Genomic DNA, 27,367 nt, shown 5'->3' on the forward strand with positions numbered 1-27,367 from the left:
AATCCCTTCCAGCTAGACTCGGCGGCCCCCACAGACAGCCTGGCCGCCTACCTGTCACCCCGCTGTCTCCGGCTTCCTGCCGCCACCGCCTCCCGCAGCAGCCAGCCAACTGCAGCGCAACACCCAGCCCTCTCATTGGCTGAGCCCACGCTCACAACAACGGCCTCCCTCAGTGGCTGCAGCGAGTCCATGGTCTGCCCCTACCCTAGTCTGTGCAGCGCCTAAAGAGTCCGACCTGCAAGCCCTGGCAACGTCTCCTCCACCCTCCCTTTTCTTCCCGACAGGTCAACTATCGAATTCAGACTGAGGGTTCCCCTGTTTGAAGGGAAAGTTTTAGACGTCCAGGCTTCCTCTTGTCATCTCCCTCTGACCCGGGAATCTGCGACCCAGGAGTGGAACGATTTTTGGCCTCTGCGGTTTCCAGCCGTAAAGGCCTCGAGGGCACAACCTCCGTTTCCGGCTGGCTGTGGCTGGGTTGTGGAAGTGTCCGGAGAGGTCAAGTTGTTGTGGTCCGGTCGATCGGGTGGGTTGGTGGGCGACGTCTTGAATCGTGGTAAGAGTTTGTTCTGGAGATTGCAGAAAAGGAGAGAGAAGGCGGAGAAGGGCGGTGAGCCGGGGCAGCTGGAAGAACTGACAGGCTAGTGTTGGGAAGTCCTCATGGGGGGTGGGTTACTGAGGGGGTGAGAGCAGAGACTAAAGAAACTCTGGTGTTTTTTCCTCGTAACGTTCTCCGTGTTTCAGATAGAGAGGGGTTTGGAGTGTGTGTTGGGCAGTCTAAGTTGTGCGGTGGCGTGTGGCAAGGTGTGCTGTGCTCTCCCTTTCTTAGCTGCAGTTTCCAGGGCCGGAGGCGGCCCCCTGCAGTGTGACCGTCCCCACCAAAGGTGCCGCTCATTTCCGGCTCTGGTACGATTGCATGTGGAGCTAGACGCTGTACTGTTCTTACTGGAATCGCTTTGACCGTGACCTAGTCATCCGTTGTTGAGTCCTTGACACAGTACATGTTTTATTTTTTTATCATCAAGTGTGCGTGACAGAGGGGTCTATATAGAATCCTTGAAGGGATTGTATATACACTCCTACAACCACACTTCAGGTTAATAAACAAGGCATTGCTTTCATTACGGGGTGATTGAGGGGTTGGTTGGGGAGGCCACAGACTTTGAGCAGATGGGTAAAGTATGTGTGATGGTAAAATGTCATTGGGAAGGGTGTGATGGAACATGCTTGGGGGAAATATCTAGAAGCCCCTTTAGAGGGACGGTAATGTAAAGTTGGCTCTAAAATGCTGCTTAGAAGCCACCTGTGTTCACTTTTGTAATTCCATCTCCTGGTCCACCACGAGGTAGCCACTGTCTTGACTTACGAACCTTCACTTGGTTGGTTTTTCCACCTATGATACATTCCTTAAAAAATGAGTTTTCAGGGTATTTCCACCATGCTATATAAATACAGTTGAGATGCCTGTGTTGTCAGACTCACGCCCTTGCTCGTTATTATGTTTGGGAGATTAACACTTTTGCGTGTTTTTTTTTCTTTTGCTGTACAGCATCGTATGGTGTTTGCCATGATTCTGTTGTCATTTGACACTTGGGTTGCCTACAGTTTGGATTCTTGGGAAAAGGTTAATCACTTATTATATACATGCAAGAGCTTCTCCAAAATAGTGCTATCCAATAAAAATACAATGCAGACCACACACAATTTTAAATTTCCTAATAGTCCCATTAAAAAATTCAACAGTATTTCATCTAGCCAAGTATGCTCAACATACCATTTTAAGATATAATGAATAATAAGTTATTAATGAAATATTTTGTTTTCATACTATCTTCAAAAGTAATGTACTTATCAGAACAAGATACATGCTTACAAGCTCTGTCAGTTTGTATGCTAAGCATTTGTACACCTAATCTGTGTTTGTATTTTGTAGTTTGCAGTTAGATGTGTAAATTCATGGAGTGAACATTGTGGCATAGCGCGTTAAGCTTCTGATTAGAAACACCGTGGGTCATGTACAGGTGTCTGAGATGTAGTCCGCTCTGCCTTGCTGTTCACTCAGGCTGCGCCTGGAAGGCAACAGATCATGGTCTTGAGGCCTGGTCTCCTGCTGCTGGTGAACGAGGCCCCGCTAGAGTTCCTCCATTCCCGCCCACTGTTTGGCCTGTCCTGCTCTTTTCCATTGCAAGCATTTGTTGCCTGAATAAATGGCTTGAAGACTTTTCTATCTGTCTTAATAAATTTTTAAAATTTTATTTTTATTGGAAAGTCAGGTTTACGGAGAGAAGGAGAGATGTTTAGAGAGAAAGCTCTTCCATCCACTGATTCACTCCCCAAGTAGCTTCAGCGGCCAGAACTGAGCCAATCCAGGGAGCTTCTTCTGGATCTCCCATGTGGGTGCAGAGTCCCAAAGCTTTAGGCCATCCTCGACTGCTTTCCCAGGCCACAAACAGGGAGCTGGATGGAAAGTCGAGTAGCTGGGGTGCAAACCGACACCCATGTTATCCCAATGGATGCATGCCAGGCCATAACTTTTTCTTTTAAAGAATAGATTCCTATCCCTGAATTGTTCTAAATATATTTTAAGATTTTCTAATAACTGATTTGAGAACCTATTTTGAAATTTAAATTAATTCTGTTTCCCAGCTCTCCAGTTGGACCTTTCACATTTCACATGTCCATAGCTAGCATATTGGACACTGCAGATGTAGAGTAGCATTGCTGGCTACGTGGTACTGAAATATTCAACTTTATAGATCACGCTAGGTTTTCAGAGTGATTGTGCTTATTCATATTCCCATCCCTGCGTGTGAAAGACAGACATATCACAATGTGTTTTCTCCAGTTCTTACACTGCAGGTGTTATCTTCATAAGAAGAAAATGAAATTCAGAATATGTGTCTGGGGTTTTATGGCTGTTAGTGTTACAAAGTAGAATTCCAAACTCTGATCCTGCGGGCAGTTGGGATATCACAGTTTGATTGATTTATTGCTTTTTTGAAGTAGATATAATTTTTGAAAGGAAAATGAAAGTTTTCCTAGAGATAATTTGGTTCAACTTCATGTTCTTATTGAAAAGAAATTTAGGGGTACCAGTGTGGCACAGTGGATTAAGCTGACACCTGTGGTGCATGGTTCAGGTCCTGACCTCTCCACTTTCTAACCAGCTTCCTGCTAATGTACCTGGGAAAGCAGCAGATTATAGCCTGAATTCTTGGTCCCCCGGCATCCATTTGGGAGACTTAGCTGGAGTTTCTGGCTTTGGCCCTTGCCAACTCCAGCGTTATGCCTATTTGGAAAGTGAACAAGCGGGTTAAAGAAACTTATCTGTCTCTTTTTGGTCATGCTACCTTTCAAATAAATATTAAACATTAAAAAAAAAGTGCCTCCCAGAGCTTTTGGAACTGTGTTGTAAAATAAATAATTATTTCAAAAAAATGTTGAAAAAAATGTTTTTTAATTTCATCAGTCCCATAAAACAAATAGGGAGATAGAAAATTTTTACTATCCTCTGGGAAAAAAATGAACGTGCCTCAGCTATTATATTTACTAAATTGATAGAATTAGATCCTTTCTGAAATATTTTAATTAGGTAATAAACATATGACATTATTAAAAGATGTCTGTGTAGGAGAAATAAGGCTATGTTTACTTCCAGGTTTTCTTTCAAAGATCTTCCAAATCATTATTTATGATTTTATTAATTAATAGGTATAATGATAAATAAGTATAGTTAGCATTTTATTTTCAGTATAATAACATTATAACCTAAAATTAGTTTTTGCATCATAGTAATGCTTCAGCTTTGACTTTCAATAGCTCATTATAAAAATCTTGATCCTTAATTTTGTACCATCTTCTTTGTACACAGATATTCACTAGTATTAAAGTTCTAGAACTGAGATTTGTCAAAATGAAAGTGTCTTCTGATCTCTTTCAACATTAAAAAATATTTTTGTTTCAAAAGCAAAATGAAAAACATGAGGGTTCTTCCATTACTGATTCACTTCACAAATGGCCAAGGTGGCTGGGTCTGGGAGGGCTGAGATCAGGAACTTGGGATGCCATTCGGGTCTTCCTTGTGGTGGGACTCAAGCTTTTGGGCCATCAACTGCTACTCTCCCAGGGACATTGACATGAGGAACTTGCATCAGAAGCAGAGCAATGGACTCAGAACTGGCCCTCCAATGTGGATGCTGGTGTTGCAAGTGGTGACTTAATCTACTGCACCGCAGTACCCCTTTTAAATGTTTTTAAAATGAGATGTTATTAAAGAGATCTTTAAAAATATGATATAAAGAAGCCAAGACATTATTATTCTAAATAAATGCTTTTGTTTTTTGCAATATATTGAATCTCAAAAACCAGTCTGAAATCTGAAATCATAATTTTTCTCCTTCACGTTATTGAACACACCAAGTCCTTTTTTTAAGGAATCTTCACTTTTATTTTTTATTTTTAAGATTTATTTATTTTTATTGGAAAGTCGTATCTACAGAAAAAAGAGGGACAAAGCTCCATGGTTGAAGCTGAGCCGATTCAAAGCCAGGAGCATTTTCTGGGTCTTCTGCACGGGTTCAAGATGCCAAGGCTTTGGGCCATCCTGCACCACTTTCCCAGGCCACAAGCAGGGAGCTGGGTGGGAAATAGAGCAGCCAGGACCCGAACTGGTGCCCATATGGGATCCCAGTGCATGCAAGGCAAGCACTGGATATTAGGCTACTAGGCTACCACACCGGGCCCCCAAATAATCTTTTTAAATGAGTTTTGTAGTTATAACTTGTGTTTGTTGGTGACTGTCTTCATTCTATGTCAACTATGCAAATCAGTGTGTTTTGTGTTATCTTAACATGTTTATAAATATTTAGATTGATGTGTCAGTGTATACTTTTTTCATCTAAGAACTATTTAATAAACATTTCATCAAATATATCTTTACTGTCTTTTAAAATGAGGTAGAATAATATTAATATTCTGAATATTGAGCCTGTTCATTAGTGCAGGTATAGTTGTAATCACTTGGTTGACTTTCTTTCAGAAGAGCAGTGATTATAGAAACGGTGATGCTAACATTACACAGAGTGTGGTATGGTTTTATTAAATCATACCCTTAATTTGAAATTCATCATCATCTAAATGGGTGCTGAGATGTGTACTTTTATAATTGCCTATAAAATAACACTAATAAAACTGAAGTATCCCCTTTGAGGACATACTTTAAGGAAACAAACCTATTGACTAAAGTTGATCTAATTCAGGAATAAGAAACTGCAGTCTATAAGCACAACTTTGACCACTTTCTATTTTTGTTTTGTCCATGAGCTAAAAATGTTCAGAAGGTTTTTTTTTTTTTAAGATTTCTATTTATTTATTTGAAAAGCAGAATTCCAGAGAGAGATCTTTCCTCCACTCACAGGTTCACTGCTCATACCCCTGAAATGGCAGAAACTGGGGCAGGCTGATGCCAGAACCTAAAACTCTATCCAGGGCTTCCATGCTGGGTGGCAGGGCTCCAAGCACTTGAAAGGCCCATCTTCCGCTGCTTTCCCAGGTCCATTAGCAGAGGGATGGGAAGTAGAGCAGCCAAGACTTGAGCCAGCACCTATATGGGGTGATGGTATCGCAGCTTATGCTTAACATGTGTACCACAACTCTGGTTAAAAATTTTTTCTGGGCCCAGCAAGGTAGCCTAGTGGCTAAAGTTCTCGCCTTGCATGTGCCAGGATCCCATATTGGTGCCGTTTGTGTCCCAGCTACTTCACTTCCCATTCATTTCCCTGCTGTGACCTGAGAAAGCAGTAGAGGATGGCCCAAAGCTTTGGGACTGCACCCACATGGGAGACCTGGAAGAAGCTCCTGGCTCCTGGCTTTAGATCGGCTCGGCTCCAGCTGTTGAGGCTGCTTGGGGAGTGAATCAGTGGATGGATGATCTTTCTCTGTCTCTCTTCTCTGTAGATCAGATTTTCCAACAAAAATAAATAAATCTTGAAAAAAAAAAAGGAATTTTCTTCTGAGACATATTTATTTGAAAGTCAGAGTTAGGGAATGAGTTGCATCTGCTGATTCACTCCCCAATGACTACAACAGCTGGGGCTGAAGCCAGGATCCTGGAGCTCCATCCTGCCCTCCCACGTGGGTATCAAGTATTAGAGAGTCGGTATAATATTAGTATATTAAAATGCTAAGAATATTAGCGTTAGGCGATATTAGGCCCTTTTGGGTGAAAAGCCACTCCTTCGCTAGCTCAGGAGGCGCCTGAACTGTGGGAAAGCTCCACTTTAGTGATGAATCTGTCTCCCTTGTTTCTTTGTAGCCCTATCTGTCAACTAACCTGGGTGCAGGAAGGCAGGGATGCAGTTCCCTGGTCCCAGGGACTGGAGGAGCCATAAAGATAAGGGTGCCAGGATGGGATGAGCCATAAATAGTAAGTGTGGGAATGTAAATAATGAGTGTGATAATGGAATAGACTGCTTGCACCCGGGAGCCACATGAGTCTAAATTTGTTACTTTTGAGTTAACTTTGATATATGTGGGCCCAGCGGCGTGGCCTAGTGGCTAAAGTCCTCACCTTGAACGCCCCGGGATCCCATATGGGCACCGGTTCTTATCCCAGCAGCTCCACTTCCCATCCAGCTCCCTGCTTGTGGCCTGGGAAAGCAGTCAAGGACAGCCCAAAGCTTTGGGACTCTGCACCCGCGTGGGAGACCCGGAAGAGGTTCCAGGTTCCGGGCTTCGGATCGGCGCGCACCAGCCCGTTGCGGCTCACTTGGGGAGTGAATCATTGGAGGGAAGATCTTCCTCTCTGTCTCTCCTCTCTGTATATCTGACTTTGTAATAAAAATAAATAAATCTTTTTAAAATTTTTGATTTATGTTACAGCCAAAACAGCATATATAATCTCCAGCCTTATGTTAGGTCAGGGTCCAATCCGCTTGCTGGCCTGTGTGCCCTAAGTACGATCTGACCCCAGCGTGCTGGCACAATAAACTCTGTTTGCTTTTTGCATTACCAGTGAGATTCTTTGTCATTACTCCGAGGTTGACTAGCTCGCACCCTAACGTCTGGGGGGAGCTCTAGTCCGGACTGTAACAGATATTAAGGAACGCTAACTTTGAGCCCCATTTGAGCAAATGTCCCTCAAAAAGGGAGTTCCATGTTTTTCACCTTTAAGCTTATATTACGAAGAATTGTACTCAATTGTGATTAAATTTTGAATTTTATAAATACTATATTTGTGGAAATTTGTTTTCTCTCATTATATTTGTATCTATACAATATCCTGAATTTTACCTGTTTTGGCCACAGAGCCTAAAGTATTTGCAGAAAAAGTTCATTCGATCATATATGTCTAAGAGCAGTAGTGTTGTTTTTTAAAAGAATCATCAAGCAAAGCAGATAACAAAATTGTGTACATTTTTGTTACACATAATTTTATTTTTTTAAGATATATTTTATTTTCATTGGAAAATCAAATATACAGAGAGAAGGAGAGACAGAGAGGAAGATCTTCCATCTGTTGATTTACTCCCCAAGCGGCCGCACCAGCCTGAGCCAAGCCAATCTGAAGCCAGAAGCCAGGAGCCTCTTCCGGGTCTACCATGCAGATGCAGGGTCCTAAGGCTTTGGGACGTCCTCGACTGCTTTCCCAGGCTACAAACAGAGAGCTGACTGGGAAGCAGGGCCGCCAAGCTTAGAACCAGCACCCATATGGGATCCCGGCATGTGCAGGGTGAGGACTTTAGCCACTAGGCTACCACGCCAGGATCCATGTTACACATAATTTTGTATTAGGACTTTAAAATGAAGAAAAGTATTACTTAGAAGTTAGGAGCAAGGGTTCTGAAACCAAATTGCAAGAATGAAATTCTAATTATACCATTTACCATTTTTGTTACCTTCACAGAGTTACTCAATTTCTGGAAATTTTACTGTCTTCATCATAAAATGGGATTGGTCTGAGTTTAAGTTCTGATGTGTTAGAAGTACTGGAGCTGAAGCCGGCATTGTCTCCTTGTGAGTTAAGCCGCCATATTCAACAATGGCATCCACATTGGTGCCAATTTGGGTCCAGGTGGTCCACCGTTTTCTTTTTTTCTAAGATTTATTTATTTTTCAGCTGCTCCATTTCTAATCCTGCTTTTTGCTAATGACCTGGGAAAAGCAGTGGAGATAGACTGAATGTTTGAACCATTACTGTCCATGTAGGAAACCTCAATGAAGTTCTTATTTTCTGGCTTTGACCTAACCCAGCGTCAGCCATTGTAACCATTTAAAAAGTAAACCAGCAGTTGGAAGATCTCTCCGTTCTTCTCAGTTGTGCTTTTCAAATAAATACATAAATGGTTAAAAGAAGTAGTGGAGTTAGTACTTGTGCACTGTAGTGTACCTGTCACATAGGTCCTAATAAACATTTTCTGTTACTATAACGGAGAAAAGAAAACAGTAAATGGTAATCTCTACATATTGAAATTACTGGTTAGGTTTTAAAATTTCCGGTGTGCAAATATTGATTCATCAAAGTGTTTTCTAAAATCCCTCAACTCAGATTTTTTACATATTTGTCTTTTTTTGAAAATATAAACCATTTGACTTAACATATAAAGAACAAATTGGGCTTTTTCCTATCTATAATCTGCCTTTCTCCCTTAATGTAACTCTTTCCTAGGCATGGCCCCTGGACATGGACATGGACATGAACATGGTCACAGTCACGGTAAAGTGGAACTTCCAGATTATAGGCAATGGAAGATAGAAGGGACACCATTAGAGATCGTCCAGGAGAGGCTGGCTGCGCAAGGGCTAAGGGATCCATGGGGCCGGTAAGATGAATTGATTTAGATTATGTTTATCTTAGAGGATTAATACGTGTGTTCCTTTTCAATGTATTCTCTTTAAATAGTCATGAAAAAAATGGCTTTTTTATAGAGAGTTTTTTTTTTTTGAAGATTTATTATTACTGGAAAGCCGGATGTACAGAGAGGAGGAGAGACAGAGAGGAAGATTTTCCATCCGATAATTCACTCCCCAAGTGAGCCGCAACTGCCAGTGCGCGCCGATCCGAAGCCGGGAACCTGGAACCTCTTCCAGGTCTCCCACGCGGGTGCAGAGTCCCAAAGCTTTGGGCCGTCCTGGACTGCTTTCCCAGGCCACAAGCAGGGAGCTGGATGGGAAGTGGAGCTGCCGGGATTAGAACTGGCGCCCATATGGGATCCCCGGGCTTTCAAGGCAAGGACTTTAGCCGCTAGGCCACGCCGCCGGGCCCATATATAGAGTTTTAATATCAGCTTTTTGAGGTAACATTTATTTATGGTAAAATCCAGTCTCTATATTTTGTCTTCTCTAAAGCTTATACAGTTAGAATCATCCATGAGTCGTTTTGTTTTGTTCTGTCCTCTTACGTCACGTAATGTTTTTGACACGTGTGTTGCTCCTATGCCTAATCCTGCCTTTCTAGTGCTTTTTATATCCATTATATGAGATATATCCATGGATATGACTCATTTTATTTGCCATTTACTAGTTTCTGGCTGTTGGCTATAATGAATAAAGGTGCTATAACCATTCCAGTAGAAGTCTGTGTGAAAGAATATTTTCATTTCTCTTGGGTAAATACCCAACAGTGGGATTTCTGGATCATATGATAAATGTTTAGCTAACTTTGTAACAAATTGACTTATCTGGGATAAGCAAATGTTTTAGTGATTAAGACGCTGGTTGGGATGCCTGTGTCCCTCTCAGAATACCTGGATTCTGTTTTGGCTCCAGTTCTGGCTCCTGCTTCTAGCTTCTGACAAATGCAGATGCTGGGAGACTTGGGTTGTTTTCCTGGCGTGGACCTCAGCCCAGCTGACTGGTGTAGATGTTTGGAGCAAACCAGCAGATTCGCTTTGTTTTTACTCTTCCTCACCTTTTCTCCCTCTCTGCTTCCCTCTACCTTAAAAAAAAAAAGTCAAAGTACTTTCCAAAATGGCTGTGCTATCTTGTGTTCCCACCAGCATTCCATCAGTATTTTATTTGCTCAGTGTCCTCACCAGCACTTCGTATTATTAGTCTCTGTTTTAGCCATTCTAGTAAAAATGATAATTATGTTAATATTGAGGTTTATGAAAATGAATAATTTATGAAAATGAATAATTTCCCTTCTATTCCTAGAGAGGTTTTTGCTTTTGGGCGTGTTTTGTTTTGCTTCATTGTCATTGTTATTCTGTCAGAAGAGTATTGAATTCTGTCAAGTGGTTTTTCAGTGTGGAGATTATCATAGTTTTTTTTTTTCCTTTGTTTTTACTCTGTTGCTTATGTTGACTTTCAAATATTCAACTGAGCTTGTATTCCTGTGGTAGACCCTAATTCATAATGCGTTATTCTTCGGGATATTTCTGGGTTTGATTTTTCGAAATTTTGTTAAGAATGTTTACATCTATCTTCTTAAGGAAAAGGCAGTAGTTTTATTCTAACATCTTTGATTTTTGTACCTAAAATTATGTTTAATTAGCATTTATTTTCTGTAGGATTTTTAAATTAAAAACTTTTTGGTTTTCCTGACAGTGGTTTTTTTCACTGACTTATCTTTGCCTGTAGAACATGGCATTTTTTTTACTTGTATTTACTTCATGTTAAGAGGACTTACACAAATGATTACCAAAGCAGACAAAGCTGTCTTCTAAAGTTTAAACTGCTGTGACAGAGACAAGGTGTGAAGCTCTTGAATAGTAATGGTACTATCAAGTGTTTTACCTTCCTCTGCCAATGTATCTCACACATAAGCATGTTTAATCTTTACAACAACCCTGTAAGTTACAAAGTAATCTTCGCCCCTGACCCCAGATACAGAGAAAAAATGATATTAGTGTGGAAACAATGGTATTACCCACTTTCCTTAGCCCTTGACCCTTTGTACCCTAATCAACTACGTAAGATTATTAAAAAAAAAAAGTAATCTTCGCTGAATAAAAGAGTAAATCAATATGCATCTGGATTGTTTACCTTTGTCTATACTTACAGTGCCATGACGTACTTAAATAGCAGAATGTTAAACTTGTAACTGTTAGCAAAGGACTATACTACTGTAATAATATGAGGGAAGATGGTGGGATGGGACAGAAGGGGATCTCCATACCTACAGAACTGTGTCATGGAGAATAAATCCCAGAGCCCATAGAACTGTAATAACAATAATAATAACCCACAGCATTAAAAAAAAAAAGGTAAAAGGGAGTATCTTGCCAAAAAGGGGGGGTTGTGGATCCTGACTGGTTAAGTATCTTGCCCATCCTGAAAGGTTGTGATTCTAGTAAAAGCAGAGAGAAGATTAAAACTGTCTCCTAATTTCATCTTTTAGTCAGCAGTGACAGATTTGGCTGTACCACTCAGCTGATAGGTGACAGATGGGCTGAAGGGAAAATTTTTTAAAATTTGAAAATTAAAAAAAATTCTGAGTAATGTGTAGGAAATATAAAATCATCAAATGCTTTTTACTTTATTTTGTACATGAAGCTTGAAAATGCATTCTCAATTAACCTTTGCCACAGAAACTCCTGAAGTCATCTTCATATAAATTTGCATTTACATGTGTTAGAAAGATGAAACTCAAGCTTGTTTTTACTCAGTGAGTGTACACAGCTGGTGTGTGATTATAATTTTTCCTTTCTTCTCTTCTAGCAATGAAGCTTGGAGATACATGGGTGGCTTTGCGCACAATGTTTCCTTTGTTGGTGCAATACTGAAAGGATTCAAGTGGGGATTTGCTGCATTCGTAGTGGCTTTGGGGGCTGAATATTACCTGGAGTCCCAGAATAAAGACAAGAAGCATCACTGAAGGTAGTGCCTGAAAGTCTCTTGGTGGCTTCCTGACTCGTGTGAAAATAAGATTTCTCCATTGTAGCCTACACAATATGCTTATCCCCTAAAGAATGCTGATAAGGTTTAATAAAGTAATTTTAAAAATGCACTGATCGTTTGTTTTAATCTTAAAAAAATCTCAGGCCAAATCAGATTTAGTTGGCACCTGGCATGGAGTCGGCACTAGCAGCAGGGTGTTCTGCAGGCAGCGAGCACGTACTTGACTGAACAAATGGATGTGCTCCGGCATGTTTAAAACGGGAGTTAGCCTTGCTGCTTTACCCATCCTCTGAAGATGGCTTGGATTAACCTAGATTGTACTGTAAAGTACTTGCTGCATGGTTCTCAGTGACATATTTGTATGCCATCTGTATTTTCATTTGTGATGACAGATTCTATACTTGCTTTAATCCTGGTTGTTCCCATATGGTAACAAGCTTGATGGATTTTTCTTTTGTGTCTCTAATAAGAAATTAGACATTTGCTCCATATCATTGACTTTTACACTTTTAATTAAAAGTCTTACTTAAGCATAAAGTGCAAAACAACTTGTTGAGAAGGAAATGATTATTGAAACAAATTCCAGGGGAATTTTTCTTTGTAAATGTCTTATTTATAAATACACACTGGAGTAATCACTAAGTAAATGAGACACAAGGATTCCTAATAAGCTGATAGTAGTTTTTGGCTTGTGGTAAGACGAATCACAAAAGCAATTCACTTCAAAAAAGGTAATTGAACAGTTTGAAAAGGAGCAGTAGGCAGCTCGATATAGCAAGATGTTATAAACCTCGTAACAAAGAAGAAAATCATTCAACATGTGAGCTGTAATGAAAAGAGTGGTGAAGTGACTAAATATTCAAAGTAGATTTTAGAATAAGTATCACTTGCTGGTAAAAAAGGAACATTTCATAGCGAAAGGGTCATTTTATTCAGAGGGAGAGCATACAAAATTTTAACTGTGTGAACATAGCTTCAAAATATATGAGGCAAAACGGGAAATAGGCAAAATACAACTAACATGTGGAGACTTCAGTACTCCTTTCTCAGTGATTGATATGACAAGTAGATGAGAAATCATTTGGTCTGTAGAAAACTCAGATGACACTATCACCTGACTTGTAATCTGTAACACTGAACAAAAGCAAAGCACTTAAGTACCTGGGGCATTTACCACAACAAACATTTTAAATGAGGCTCAATAAATTTAACAGGATTGAAATTACATAAAGTATTTTCAGGTCACAAGGAAACTAAATTTAACAATTAATGTCTGAAAGATATTTGGAAATAAGATAACACTCTTAAAAATATCTATTACTGGGCCTGACGCCATAGCCTAGTGGATAAAGTCCTCACCTTACACATGCCAGGATCCCATTATGGGCGCCAGTTCTAATCCCGGAAGCTCCGCTTGCCATCCAGCCCCCTGCTTGTGGCCTGGGAAAGCAGTCAAGGATGGCCCAAAGCTTTGGGACTCTGTACCTGCTTGGGAGACCCGGAAGAGGTTCCGGGCTCCTGGCTTCAAATCAGCACAGCTCCGACCGTTGCAGCCACTTGGGGAGTGAATTATCGGACGGAAAATCTTCCTCTCTGAATATCTGACTTTGCAATAAATCTTTGGGGAAAAAAAGGTGCAGGATGGGCATTGTGGTGCTGTGTACCACTGCTTGCGATGCCTGCATACCATATCTGAATGCTGATTCAAGCCTGAGCTCACTCCCCTTCTGATCCAGCTCCCTGCCAACACACTGAGGTGTGCTGAGGTCTGGATTCCTGGCTTTAGTTTGGCCCAGCCCAGCTTTGTGAAGCAGATGATGTCCTTTCTGTGGTGGGTGAATGGCTAAATCCTCACCTTGCGAACACAGGGATCCTACTGGGCATTGGTTGATGTCCTGGATGCTCCACTTTTCATGCAGCTCACTGCTAGTGGCCTGGGAAAACAGTAGAAGATGACCCAAAGCCTGGGGACCCTGCACCTGTGTGGGAGATCCAGAAGAAACTCCTAGCTCCTTTCTTTGGTTCGGCTCAACTCGCCATTGCAGACATTTGGGGAGTGAACCAACAGATAGAAGATCTCTAAAAATCTGCCTTTGCAATGAAAATAAACCATTTTGTTTTGTTTTTGACGTACATTATGGTTTAAAAGGAATATTTTGCTTTTAGGTTTTTTCCAGTTATACTATTTATACATTATTAATTAAATTCCTTTCTAAGTAAAACATTAGTACTACTGCAAATGTTACACCTGCCTTCATTAGAATTACTCAACTCCCCAAGCCAAATTTAAAGTAATAGCATTTAGCGTGCATATATCTGGGCCCAGCGCGTTGGTCTAGCAGCTAAAGTCCTCACCAGGATCCCAGGTAAGCACTGGTTCTAGTCCCAGCAGTCCTGCTTCCCATCCAGCTCCCTGCTTGTGGCCTGGGAAGGCAGTTGAGGACAGCCCAGGGCCTTGAGACCCTGCACCTACATGGAAGACCTGGATGAGGATCTGGACTCCTGCCTTTGGATCAGCGCAGCACTGACTGTGGTCACCTGGGGAGTGAATCATTGGACGGAGGATCTTCCTCTCTGTCTCTCCTCCTCTCTGTATGTCCAGCTTTGCAATAAAACATGCATATATCTGCTAATTTGGTAATTAATCTACCAAAGCATTTCTAAATTTACTTTTAAATACCTTGGTCAGGTATTTTACCTTATTACAATAAAACAAAAAGATTTTTTAAAAAGCTTTACATTTATATGAGTTGAGCTTTTAAATGGCTATTTTATGGTCACAGCTCTTATTGTATATAAGTATGATACATTTTATTTTATTTATTCTCTTACTTTAAAATTTCCATGGGAAACACTGACTATTCAGGGACACAGTCCTGATGGCCAACTCTGGTTCACAGTAACCATAGCAATGAGTGTACTAAAAATAAAGGAGTGCCTTTGTCGGCACAGATGGGATCATCTTACTGAGGAAGAATCAGGTTCATAGGCAGTGGTATCACCTGGACCTGGGAATCCACACGACAGTAAGGGAACACAATAGCATGAGCATTTACTACAAGCTGACAATTAGGTCTTATATTCAGACAAGATGTTCTAGTGACACATAATTAGAAAGTAAACAATTTCCAATAAGGAAACATGGCAATCTGTATATTTAACCAATAGGGAGATTTAAGTGAAAATATTATTTTCTTTAATTCATAACCTATTTTTAATACCACCAAAGGCCTGCGGTGGTAGTGATTTTCCATGAGTTTCATACTTGGAAGGCACTGCCTCGGTCACAGGGCAAGGACATTAGAATTTGACTCTGCCTAAGCATTCTGACATCTGCCGTGTGACCTTCCCTTTCTTGATGAGTTGATCACAAAATACTAACCATCAAAGGTCTAAAATAATTTGTACATAATACAACCAGCTACCCCACGGCCATTGGTTGCATTTAATAAAACATCGCTCATTTTTGTTGGTTTGACTTTTTTGTTACACTACAAGAAACAGAATCACTACATGCAAATAATACCTGCTGAACCAACCTTCCTCCAATCAAAATACATCTACAAGGGCAGACACAGTGGCATAGCATGCTAATCTTCAGCCTGCGGTACCAATATCTCATATGCGTACCAGTTTCTGTCCCAGTTGTTCCACTTCCAATCCAGCTCCATACTAATCTTCTGGGAATACAGGGTGGGATAGCTCAAGTCCTTGGGCCCTTGCACCCTTGTGGGAAATGGGGAAGAAACTCCTGGCTCCTGGTTTTGGATTAGCTCAGCTCTGGCTGTCGTGGCCATTTGTGGAGTGAACTAGTACATGGAAGATTCTCCATTTCTCCCTTTTACTCTGTAACTCTGCCTTAAATAAATAAAAGCTTAAAATAAAATAAAACATTTACTAGAACAAAGGCAGGCTCCAGATGCAGAAGCCAAATACAAATACAACCAAAATTTTCAACCTTTAACTTGGTGAAGCTCGTAGCACCCAGGTTGATTCCAGAATTGTCTAGATTTCAGATACATAGTCAGAAATTGGTTGTGGGAAGGTCAACTTTGTGGCACAACACTGCCTGTGATGCTAATACCCCATGTGGGCACCAGTTCATGTACCAGCTGCTCCACTTCTTATCCAGCTCCCTGACAGAGTGCCTAAAAAAGCAACAGAAGACGGCCCAAATGCTTGGGGCCCTGCACCTATGTAGGAGACCCAAATGGAGTTCCCAACACATTGCTTTGGCTTGACCCAGCTCTTAACCATTTGCTGAGTGAACCAGTGGATAGAAATTATAGTAGGCCTATCTGTAACATAAGTCTTGAGACTTGGACAACAGACATTTGCCAAATTATGTCTAGAGAAATTGCTGTGAGCCAAAGCCAGAAAACCTGTCCAAATGAGTTACACAAGTATGACTGTGAAAGGGAATGAGCATAGAGTAGAAGTCAAGGTGATCACTAACCCAGGCAAGCAAAGAAAAGGAATGGGACAGTAAATGTCTAGATGAAAGCTTGTGTTAGAGAACTCACTCAAAAAAATCTGGAATGGAAGGATACCAAGCTTCCCATGCTAATAAGATTCCAGAGCTACTATGTCTTTAGTTTAGTCAATACCTGTTCCAAGAAAAATTAAAGGACCCACTGAAAGGTCAAGACAAATCCCTGGACATGTTACTGGTTTTAAGTAAATTGATTTTCATGTTTGTAGGCATTATTGTATTCATGGTTTTTATCATGGAACTTCTTTGATCTGTGAATGTACAATTTCTAATTTGGAAATGTTAAGTGGTTGTTTACCCATGTGTTTTTCTGTCCCCCATTTTCTTACCCAGGCACTCCAATAACACATAGGTTAGGCTGCTTAAAGTTGTAGTACAGCTTTCCTGATATTCTGCTTTTTTTCTTTCAGCACTGTTTATCTCTGTCTCATTTGTGATATTTTTAATGTTGTGTATTCAAATTCTCTATTCTTTCTTTGGTATCTAATTTTCTGATGATATTATGCAATGCATTTTCCATTGCACTTTATGTCTAGTTTCAATTTGAGCTTTGTATTTTTCATGTCTCAATATGTTCAATCTTATTGAACCTATGGCATGCATTTATGGTATCTTTAATATCCCTGCCTACAATCTACATTATCTGTGATGTTTCTGAGTCTAATTCTAGTGATTGATTATTATACTCATAATGGAACCTCTTTTCCTGGATAGTTTTTTTTAACAGTCTTTATATGGTTAATTAGGGCACAAAGGTTCAAGGGCTACAGGAAAGTGGGTAAGACTATTATTTCCACATTGCTTTTTTTTCTGTCTTTGGGGTAAATGGGGAGATAAAAGGAGGAGCCCCACCCAGCCTCCCACCCATCCCAGGTCCCCGATGTGGAGCAGGCTGTGAGGGTCTTGCTCAAGTGGTTTTGATAGTTCAACAGTTATGAATTGTTGCCAATCCAAGCACAATGAAGTCGCTGCAGAATCCACTGATTGTCACAGTCCATCTTAGAGTCTGTTTGCTCAGTTTTTCATGACCAGCATATGGCTGGAGTTAGTTCTGTCCTCTGTTGTGGTGCCAGATATCTTCTGCAGGTTCTGATACACTGCCATATCCTCCAAGCACACCTGATTGTGCTGTCCACTGCTCTGTCTGAGCCACTGAGGAGGCTCGGCTCTGGCATTTGCACTCCATGGTCACACCATGGCACCTGCACTTCTCTTCATGGTTGGGGTTCTGAGTCTGGCAGTTCATTTGGGGAGATCCCCAAAGAAACTTTGTCAGAGGTGATCCCAGACCAGATTCTTGTGTGTACTTGCAAGTACAGAGCCCGGCACAGTCCATCGTCCCAATCAGCTGGTAGTTGCAATTGCTGAGTCAGTTCTGTTTCCATCCCTGTCTTCCACACAAACCAATGGGTGTTGCAGTCCAGCCTGATTCTGCCCAGCACACACTCAGACCTCACATAAACCAGTGGGAACTGCAGTCTAGTCGGAGTGACCCACAATAACCCCACCAGGCCTGCCCCCTGCCCTAGTTCCCATGTTTGCCAGTATGTACAGCAGACTAGTCCAGTCTGTCCCACATCCCATTCAGCTCTCATACATGTCAATGGACATTGAAGCCTATAGTTCAACCCAACCTGGATAGTTTTTTTTCTTAACATTTACTTACTTTCATTGGAAAGACATATAGGATTTGTGTATAGAAATAGAGACAGAGAGAAAAATTTTACATCCAATGGTTCACTCCCCAAGTGGCTGCAATGGCCAGAGCTGACCCAATTCAAAGCCAGAAGCCAGGAGTTTCTTTTGAGTATCCCACACAGATGCAGGGTTCCAAGGCTTTGGGTCACCTTCCCCTACTTTCTCAGGCCACAAGCAGGGAACTGGATGGAAACTGGAGCAGCTAGCACATGAACCAGCACCCACATGGGATCCTAGGGTTTGCAAGGTGAATATTTAGCCATCGAGCCATTGTGCTAGGCCCTTCCTGGATCTTTTGCAATTCATTGTTTTTTGCCAGATATTGCAAACTGATCTTTATTATATTCCAAATATTTTTGCATTCCTACAAATATTTTTAAGATCTGTTCTGATTAGCCAAGAAGGAAAAAAATAAACAAGTGAAACAACAAAAGAAAACCTCATGGATCCAGTGCTGTGATATAGCAAGCTAAGTATTTGCTTGTGGCACCAGCATCCGTGACAACAGCCTGGGAAGGCAGCAGAGGAGGACCCAGGTCATGGGCCTCTGTCCTCACATAGGAGACCAAGGAGAATTTCCTGGTTCCCACCTTCAGACTATCCAGCTCAGGCTGTTGAATGGATGGAAGATCTCTCTCTGTCTCTCTCTCTCTCTCTCTCTCTTTAGCTCTGGCTTTCATTCAAATCAGTAAATCTTAAAAATACATACGTTAATTTAAAGTCCTGTGCTATAATTACTTCTCTTACTAAAGTCTTCCAAGTAGGATGTGTCTTGATTTTAAAAACCACAATTCAGAAAATACACTTGTCTCTTTAGATGGTGTTTTTAATTAATATTTTCTATATTATATATAGAAATGTCTATATTTCTAATCCCTTCTTCAAAACCCCTTCAATACGGTAGCTGTAAACAAAACGATGTAAGAAGTCTTGCACTGCATTCCAAGTACAACTGATAGACTACAGATTCACATGAAGGTATTTTCCCAACTTTCTATTTTGAAACAGATGAATCTAAGGAATATACACACATCCTTCTCTAGGAGATGTTAATTATTCAAATTAAGCCACAGTTGTTTTATTTCTCCTGTGGAAACACACACACTCTCTCACATGCCACAGAATCATTTAAAATTAACTTTTAGGCTATTTAGTGATATTTTACCCCTAAAATCTCCAGTGTGTATTTCCTGAGCAAGAATGTTTTCTTGCATACTCACAAGATCATTATCAAACCTGAAGTTAACTGAATGCTTATGTTCTCCCCAAATTCAGTTGTGGAAACCCAGTCCTTATGGTGATAGTTCTTAGAGGTGGGACTTTGAGAGGTGATTGGATCTTGACAGTGTAACCCTCCTAAATAGGGATCAATGCCTCCATAAAAGACACCGCAGGGAGCTCTTCCTCTTCCATCACGTGTGCATACAGTAAGAATACCAACTACCAGCCAGGAATTGAGACCTTGACTCTGTTTGTGACTTCATCTTGAACTTCCCAATCTAGAACTGTGAGAAAAACTTTTCTGTTGCTCAGAAGCCATACAACCTCTGTTATTCTGGTATAGCTACCCATGAAACATAGGCACCCAGATTATCTGTAGAATCTCTTAAATTCTCATTTGCTCATAACTGGTCTTTAGTGATTTAATGATGATCCTTTTATTTCTAAAATAATGCCTTTTCCTCCTATCCTCCAATAGGTATAGGCCCTCTACAAAGCCAATCCAGTGGACTCCGCAGAGCAAAGATTGTCCAGTTCTCTATAATAACCTTGGTTCACCATCACCACATAGCACTCCATTTGCTGCTTATACAACAAAGCATTCATTATCTTTAATATTAAGAAAGTGAAGTTCAGAGTCCTTAACTGATCTCAAACCAGTATTTATTATGTTTGAATCAAAATCTGAATTCTGATTTCAAAATCCATGTTCTTTCTACCCTGTCTACTGTATCAAATCAGATTACTCTGTCTAGTATAGTGGGAAGTTTTTGTTTTATTTAAATGAGACATACACTTATTACTTACATGAGGATTAACAAACATACATGTGTTGGTATTTCCTCTGTTGACATGCTAGAACTCTGAGGGCAGGGTTAATCTGATTCTTGGAGACATCCTCAGGTCCCAGAATGATGCCTGGCACAATGCAGGTACTGAGTGAACTCCTACTGGATGAACTCACAGACTCAAAATAAATATATAAGGCATATTTACTAAATTGATTTCTTAATTTAGGGCTATAAAATTCATAGTAAGAAGTTAATGGTAATAAGAAGGACCAGGAATACAAGACAGTGGCATAGGGTGAGGGCAGGTTTAAATGGATAGAGAAGGATTGACTGAGGAGAAGCAGAGAGGCTGTAATCCCAGGAAATAGGAGAGGACAGGCTGATGGCAGAGAAACACCTGGAGACCCAGTGGAGTAGTACTGCAGTTCACAGCTGTGCCAGGGGAGACTGGAGCTCCACCAGTGGTCAGATGGGAAGGGGACTTCACTGGGAACTCAGGAGGTGACCCCCACCTATAGAACTGTGGGTCCTGCTGACTTGTTTAATCAAACCACGAGCAGAATTGGAATGGCAAAGTTCAAGCAGTTGGGTATCGAAAGAGGTTGGATTGCATGGCCCAGACCCCCACCAGTGCCACATCAGGAGCCATTTTAGGTTCTGTCACAAAGTCTCTGGGGAGGGACAATAGTGCATGTGCTAAGCGAGCGGAGAACTCACTTCTAATTCAGTGCATTGCAGTGGAAACACTGAGAAAACAATACTGACTTGGCATCCCATGGCTTCATCCAAAATAGGTCCAGGTTGCCCCCAGGCCTAATTGCCAGCAGGTTCTGGCAAGAAGAGGAAAGAAAAACAAATCTGTGCAAATGGGCACCACTGACAACCCTTTGAGCTAGATTAAAGTCACAGCTGGTGTTTCCCTAATCCTGGGTACTGCTGGAACTGGAAGCAGGAGAAAGGCTGAGCAGGCAACAATGAGGTTACAACATGGGATCACAGGGGGCAGAGAGTGGTGACCAGGAGCCCTGGCTGTGAAGGCTGTGAAGGCTGTGGCTGAAGCATAGCACAGAAACCTGGGATTGAAACTCAGTGGAATGATGCAAACCAGAGAACCAGGCACTAAACAGCAAAAACAAGTCAATTTATATTTGAACAAGTCAGCTTATATTTTAAGCTGTGGCTGGCACAGCTAAAAAACTGACCCCAAGGAGAAGAATCCACTAATCAGAGTTGCAGTGGCCAAGGGCAAAAGAAGAGGCATAAGCACAGTGAATGAGGTTACTGACACCTCTCCTGCAAAGGAGCAAAAGTCTATGTCAACCTCAGAATTAACTGAGAATGACATTGAGGAACTGCTGGATAGAGTTTTTTAAAGTCATTAAAAATAGTGAGAAGCAAATACAGGAATTTAAGGAATGTGTTGCATAGGAAATAGCAGCATTGAAACAAAATCAAACTGAATTATTAGAGATGAAGAACACGATGGAGCCAATTAAAAATTCAGTGGAAAGCCTCAACAGTAGAATGAATGAGGCAGTAGAAAGAATCTCAGAATTGGAAGACACCTTCTGTAATAATGCTGAAACAGTAAAGAGCTGGAAGAGAAACTGAGTCAAGCTAAGGAACAACATTAAAAAAAAATCAAACATCAGAGTTAGGGTAGTTCCTGAAGGTACAGAAATAGAAACTTATTAAAAGATATATTCAATGAAAAAATAATTGACAACTTCCATAGCATGGAAAAAGAATTGGGAAACAAAATACAGGAGGTGCACAGAACTCTAAATAGAGTCAACCAGAAACAACTTTCACCACAACATATCATAATCAAGTTCTCCTCAGTTGAACATAAAGATAAGATACTTAAATATGCATATGAGAAATGTCAATTAACTTATAGAGAACCCCCAATCAGACTCACAGCTAACGTCTCAGAGGAAATCCTACAGGCCAGAAAAAAATGGAGTGACATGTTCCAGATCCCAAAAGGAAAAAATTGTCAGCCCAGAATAGCATACCCATCGAAATTTTCCTTTGTCTTTGAATAAGAAAGAAAATACTTTCAAAGCAAGCAAAAGTCGCCTCTACCAGACCTGCCCTAAAAGTATAAAGTATAAAGATGGAACTGTATCATGAAAAATAAAAACATAAGTGAAAAAGAAGTTTATGGCACAGGGTTTACTCTGCTGCATTTTAAACATCTGCACCAATAAAAATTGCTTCATCCAAACTGCTATTTCCATTTAGCAATCTTGCCTTGGGCCCCAGCAGTTTTCAGTCTTCAGGGATTCCAGGTTGAAGTATTCCTTTCATTCTTGTCTTTAACCTGAAAACAGAATTTTAAAATCCTGCATTTTACTTGTTTGCTTTTCTCAACATTAATAAAAGCTAATGTTTTCCCTGTTGTTTGATGTCATCATCTAAGTGGCTCTTCCAGACAACTCAACTCTAAAAAAAAATTAAACCTTCCAAAATATTTGAACCATCTTGTACAGAAAAAAAACTTTCGGGGCCGGACACGATAGCGTAGTGGTTAAAGTCCTCACCTTGCATGCCCGGGATCCCATGTGGGCGCCGGTTCTAATCCCGGCAGCTTCACTTCCCATCCAGCTCCCTGCTTGTGGCCTGGGAAAGCAGTCGAGGACGGCCCAAGGCCTTGGGACCCTGCACCCGCGTGGGAGACCTGGAAGAGGCTCCTGGCTTCAGATTGGCATAGCACGGGCCGTTGCGACCACTTGGGGAGTGAATCATTGGACGGAAGATCTCTTTCCTTCTCTCTGTATATCTGACTTTGCAATAAAAAAAAAAAAATCTTAAAAAAAAAAGAAAAAGAAAGAAACCTTCACAAACACTAAGATTTTTCTTAAATCAGCATGTGCAAGACATCTGTTAACCTTTTTCTGACTCGGGCTTTGATAAAGGCATCTGTAATCGCACTGGTCTGTGGTACATGGTACCCAGAAGCTAGATTGGCTCCAGATGCTTTTTCTGTCATTTTTGTCAAATATTCTCTCATTGTAACCACAACCACCTGTCACTTCTTGCTCCTGGTCCAGCTCTGGAAGTCACTTCTTATTTGTCAGCTCCAATAACCTAAGCAGCCAGACAAATGAACTTGTTAATATGTGTGATAAAGATAGCAAGAACCCAAGGATCTTATAAATAAGCTGAACTGATTTGGTGGCACCTTTTTTTTTTTTAACTTTCTAGTTCTTGATTAGTTTGCTGGTTTAAAAGTATTTCCTAATAAATGAAATATTACCATATATGAAATATGTGGTATATGTTATATAACTACATAATTGCACATATAAGTTCATGATATTGAAAGTTTCAAATCTGCATGTCCTCCCTAGGAATTCTTTGGGAACAAAGTCTGAAAGAACTCAAGAATTCTTTAGATATACTACTCTGGCACATGATAAAAGGCTTAAAAAGGTTTGTTCAATGGTAAAAGAGTGAATGTATATTATAGCAAAACCTAACACAATAGGATTCTTTTTTTCATTTGCTGCTGTGCACTTATCCATGGGAAAAAAGTTCAGGTGCCAAATATATTTTTGGATATCACATAATTACTAATTTCTGCACCCGCCTGGCTTTACTTATGAAGACTGATGGTATGATACCTATAGAAATCTAGCATATCAGAATTAGGCTAGTTTATCCTTCTCAAAAGTTTGGACTTCCAGAACATCAGAGAAATCAAGATAGGATATGTGACTGGGAAGAACAGGTATAGAATCTTTGGTGTGATGGTGAAGTTTCCACTTCCCAAGCCACTGTGATGGAAGGAAAGGCACTGGATGAACTGCTGGAGGCTTGGGATCTTGTCTTGGTTCTGCCACTGAACAGTTGTGGGATTTCTCAATCTGTTTGTTTGCTTTAAGCCTTGGGTTCCTCATTTGGGTTGTAGGGGCAGAGGCAGGAGGCAGAGAGCAAATATTTAGAGTAATTTAATCATTCTGAATCTTGGCTGCACATTGAAATTATCTTGGGAGCTGTAAAAACTTCTAATCCTTAAGACTCAACATCAGAGATGCTGCTTTAATTAGTCTGGGATGCCAGTTGGTCCTGAGGATTTAAAGCTCCTCAGAGTCTAATGTGTGGCAAAGTTGATAACTAGTGAGATGGATGAAAACATGAACATTTGTTAGTTCTCTGTTAAGTGGAGAGAGAGACTGAAGTGATATCCCCTTTGGGCCCAGGAAACTGGGGACTCTGCTCTGGCTCTGCTCCTGGGCTGTGTCCTTCCCGCTGTGGAAACAATAGTCAGAAACACAGGCAGAGTGTATGAAACCAAGAGGGTATGTCCAAACAGAGGCTCTCCTTTGAGGAAACTTTGTACCCAAGATAGGATCTATTCTGCCTACATCAATCTTTTCCCAAGGTTCAGACTCTGAGGGCAAACTATATGGTGAGAATGCAGCCCAACGGGTGGTTGTTTGTAGGGGGACCTGAATAGAGAATGAACTTGCAACCTGGCCTATCCACAAAGATATGCATAGTCATTGTTTGAGGGCTGCTGGTATCAAGGCTGGAGATGGCACAGGACACAGAGAGCTAAATGCCCGGCTCAACAGGTCTGCCAAATGGGATGGCAATGTGGAACTCCCACATGCCCACCTCTTCAGCAAACAATTGGTAACAAACAGCTTTCTCCTATAGCATGAGCTCCAAATTTGAACACAAATTCTGCTTACTATTACCTGGATGACATTAAGCTCTGATTACTTAATTATTTAGCCTATCTGAACCTCAGTTTTCACAACACAAGACGAGCATAATGCCTCTACCAGAGAATATGGAGTACCTAATAATGTCCCTAGTGAATGATAGTTACCACTCACTACATGCCTACTCTCAAATGGTATCTCCTCTACTTAAAATAGCTTGGTAGGTCCCAGCAGGGAAGATGTGCATGCGAAATTCTCCCGAGGAGCCTAGGCGTTGAACTATCCGCCATGTCCCTGCGTTAGGCACAGAGGTCATACTTAGCGTTCTTGTGTGCAGATTCTTTGAATTAGCACATGTTTTCTTCCTGTTTTTTTTTTTTTTTTTTTTATTCACAAACAGGAACACCAGAGGGCCTGAGTACTGACTTTGTGTTGGGCAAGGACTCCTCTGCTGTGGACCTGCAGAATGGAAGTAGGTCATGCCAAGCGCAGAGCAGCAGCAGCACAGCATGCAGAGATGCCACATCTGTGCTGAGGCTGGGCCTCCAGCTGTGTTCGCAGCTCCCTCTGTGTCTTGAACCTTACTGAGCCAGCTGGTGGCTTGCAGGCTTACAAGCTCTGAGGACTTCTGTCCCCTGACCTTGACTGCCTCTCTCTGCCAGGCTCAACATGTGCTTTGAGTGCTGCAGAAAGGAAAGTAACAGTACACTAACAGACCATGTGAACTAGAAATGAAACTGAAAAGGGTGTGGACTCAGGCAAACAAAACACTAAATTTTGATCTATGAGAAGATCGCAGCACTGTGGCCTAGTCCTAAAGCTGTCGCCCACGCCACCAGCATCCAGTGTGGGCACTGTTTGGAATCTTGGCTGCTACACTTCTGGTCTGGCTAATGGTCTTGGAAAACCAACAGAAGATAGTTTAATTGTCTGGGTTTCTGTAACCCACGTGGGTGGCCTGAATGAAATCCTGGCTATAGTCCTGGCTGTTGCTATCAACTAGCGATTAAACCAGTGAATAGAACTCTTTCCCTCTTGGTCTCCCTCTCTTTTTGCTCGCTCTCTCTGAAACTGCGACTTTAAAATAAATACAAAATTAAATAAATATATTTAAAGGTTTATTTATTTTTATTGGAAAGTCAGATTTACAGAGAGAAGGAGAGACACAGAGAAAGATCTTCCATCTTCCATCTTCACTCCCCAAGTGGCCACAACAGAGCTGAGCTGATCTGAAGCCAGAAGCCAGGAGTTTCTTCAGTGTCTCCCACGCAGGTGCAGGGTCCATAGGTTTTGGACCATCCTCTACTGCTTTTCCAGGCCACAGAGAGCTGGATGGGAAATGGAGCAGCCAGGATACAAAACAGTGCACATATGGGATTCTGATGCATGCAAGGCAACGACTCCAGCCACCAGGCTACTGGGCTGTCCTCCACAAAATATATAAAAGATTAGTACAGTGAATATTTATATACTTGACACTAGATATATAGTAATTTCTACTATAATTTCTCTGACACATCCATTTATCCATCCATCAATTCAAACCTCTGCTTTTTTCCCAGTTCCTTACCTTACCAGCAAGATGGATTGGAAGCAGAGCAGCTGAAACTTGAACTGGCTCTCTATGGCATGTCAGCATCACAGACGATGGCTTAATTCCAAGCAGTCTCATTTTTTTTGTATTTTAAAGATGTCCTCTAAAAATTTTGTGCATGCATTTTAAGAATATCTTCAATGTTATATAAATCAGTTATTTGTTTCCTGTAACTGGAGAATTACATTCATGGATATTTCCAGATCCTGGTTGCTGTGTATCAGGTTGCCATAAACATTTATATGTACAAGGGGCTGTACGCTGTCACTTATCATAAGTAAGTAACCACGAGTGCTTTTGTGGGATCACATGGAAAGGAGAAAATGTCTTCTAAAAGTTCATGAAAGGACATGTGTTTAGCTGCTTCTCCGTATCAGAATACCTGAGTTCACATCTTGGTTTTGGCTCCCGATTCCTGCTTCTTGCTAATGCAGACCCTGGGAAGCAGCAGTGATGAGTTTAACAGGAGCTAGTGCAGGAATCTGGGTTGAGATCCTGATTCCTGGCATCCCCCGTCTCAGCCCCTGCCACCACATGCCTTTGGAGGCAGAGCTCTGTCTGTCTGTTGACCTGTCCTCCTCTGTCACTCCCTTTCTGTCTCTGCCTCTCAAAACAAAGTTGATATGTATTATTGAAAAATGATACATGGATTTAAAAATTCATTTACACTAAAATAAACTAACTTAAAATTCCATTTACATAATCTTGCAAAGTCAAATCTTTCCCCAAGGTGTTCTCCCATGTTTCATTCCTGGCAACCAGGTGTTAGGGCTGCAGGTATTCCGTATTCTCACTGACACAGCATCTTGTCAGTTTCTTAGTTTTAACCAATTTGCATCTCCCTAATAACTAATGATACTGAGAACGTTTTATTGTACTCATGGGTGTTTTATGATGTTTCTGTTCAAATTTTAGCCAATTTTGAAAACGAGTCATTTGCTATGTTCAGTTGTAAGCTATTCTTTTTTTTTTTTTTTTTTTACAAGATTTTATTATTATTGGAAAGCCGGGTATATAGAGAGGAGGAGAGACAGGGAGGAAGATCTTCCATCTGATGTTT

General features: G+C 41.0%; 1 protein-coding gene across 2 annotated transcripts; it reads left to right on the forward strand.

The window, feature by feature from the left end:
* The first annotated feature begins 471 nt into the window (after positions 1-471).
* On the forward strand, positions 472-26,584 carry NDUFB3 (NADH:ubiquinone oxidoreductase subunit B3). Of its 2 annotated transcripts, none has more exons than XM_058664819.1 (3): positions 472-553; positions 8,663-8,816; positions 11,656-11,941. In XM_058664819.1, the coding sequence occupies exons 2-3, from the start codon at positions 8,665-8,667 to the stop codon at positions 11,810-11,812; spliced, it is 309 nt and encodes a 102-aa protein (XP_058520802.1). In that variant the 5' UTR covers positions 472-553; positions 8,663-8,664; the 3' UTR covers positions 11,813-11,941. The 2 variants fall into 2 exon arrangements, with proteins under 2 accessions (XP_058520802.1, XP_058520803.1); XM_058664820.1 differs by lacking the exon at positions 472-553 and adding an exon at positions 26,276-26,584 and having other exon boundaries at positions 11,656-11,814.
* The last annotated feature ends 783 nt before the right edge of the window (positions 26,585-27,367 follow it).

This window comes from Ochotona princeps, chromosome 5 (assembly GCF_030435755.1).
Source record: "Ochotona princeps isolate mOchPri1 chromosome 5, mOchPri1.hap1, whole genome shotgun sequence".
NCBI classification, from domain to species: Eukaryota; Metazoa; Chordata; class Mammalia; order Lagomorpha; family Ochotonidae; genus Ochotona; species Ochotona princeps.

Bases quoted from the DNA above. Each gene is read 5' to 3' on its own strand.
- NDUFB3 (XM_058664819.1), top strand. From the start codon at position 8,665: ATGGCCCCTGGACATGGACATGGACATGAACATGGTCACAGTCACGGT. The intron at 8,817-11,655 runs GTAAGATGAATT...CTTCTCTTCTAG, and splicing joins CTAAGGGATCCATGGGGCCG to CAATGAAGCTTGGAGATACA.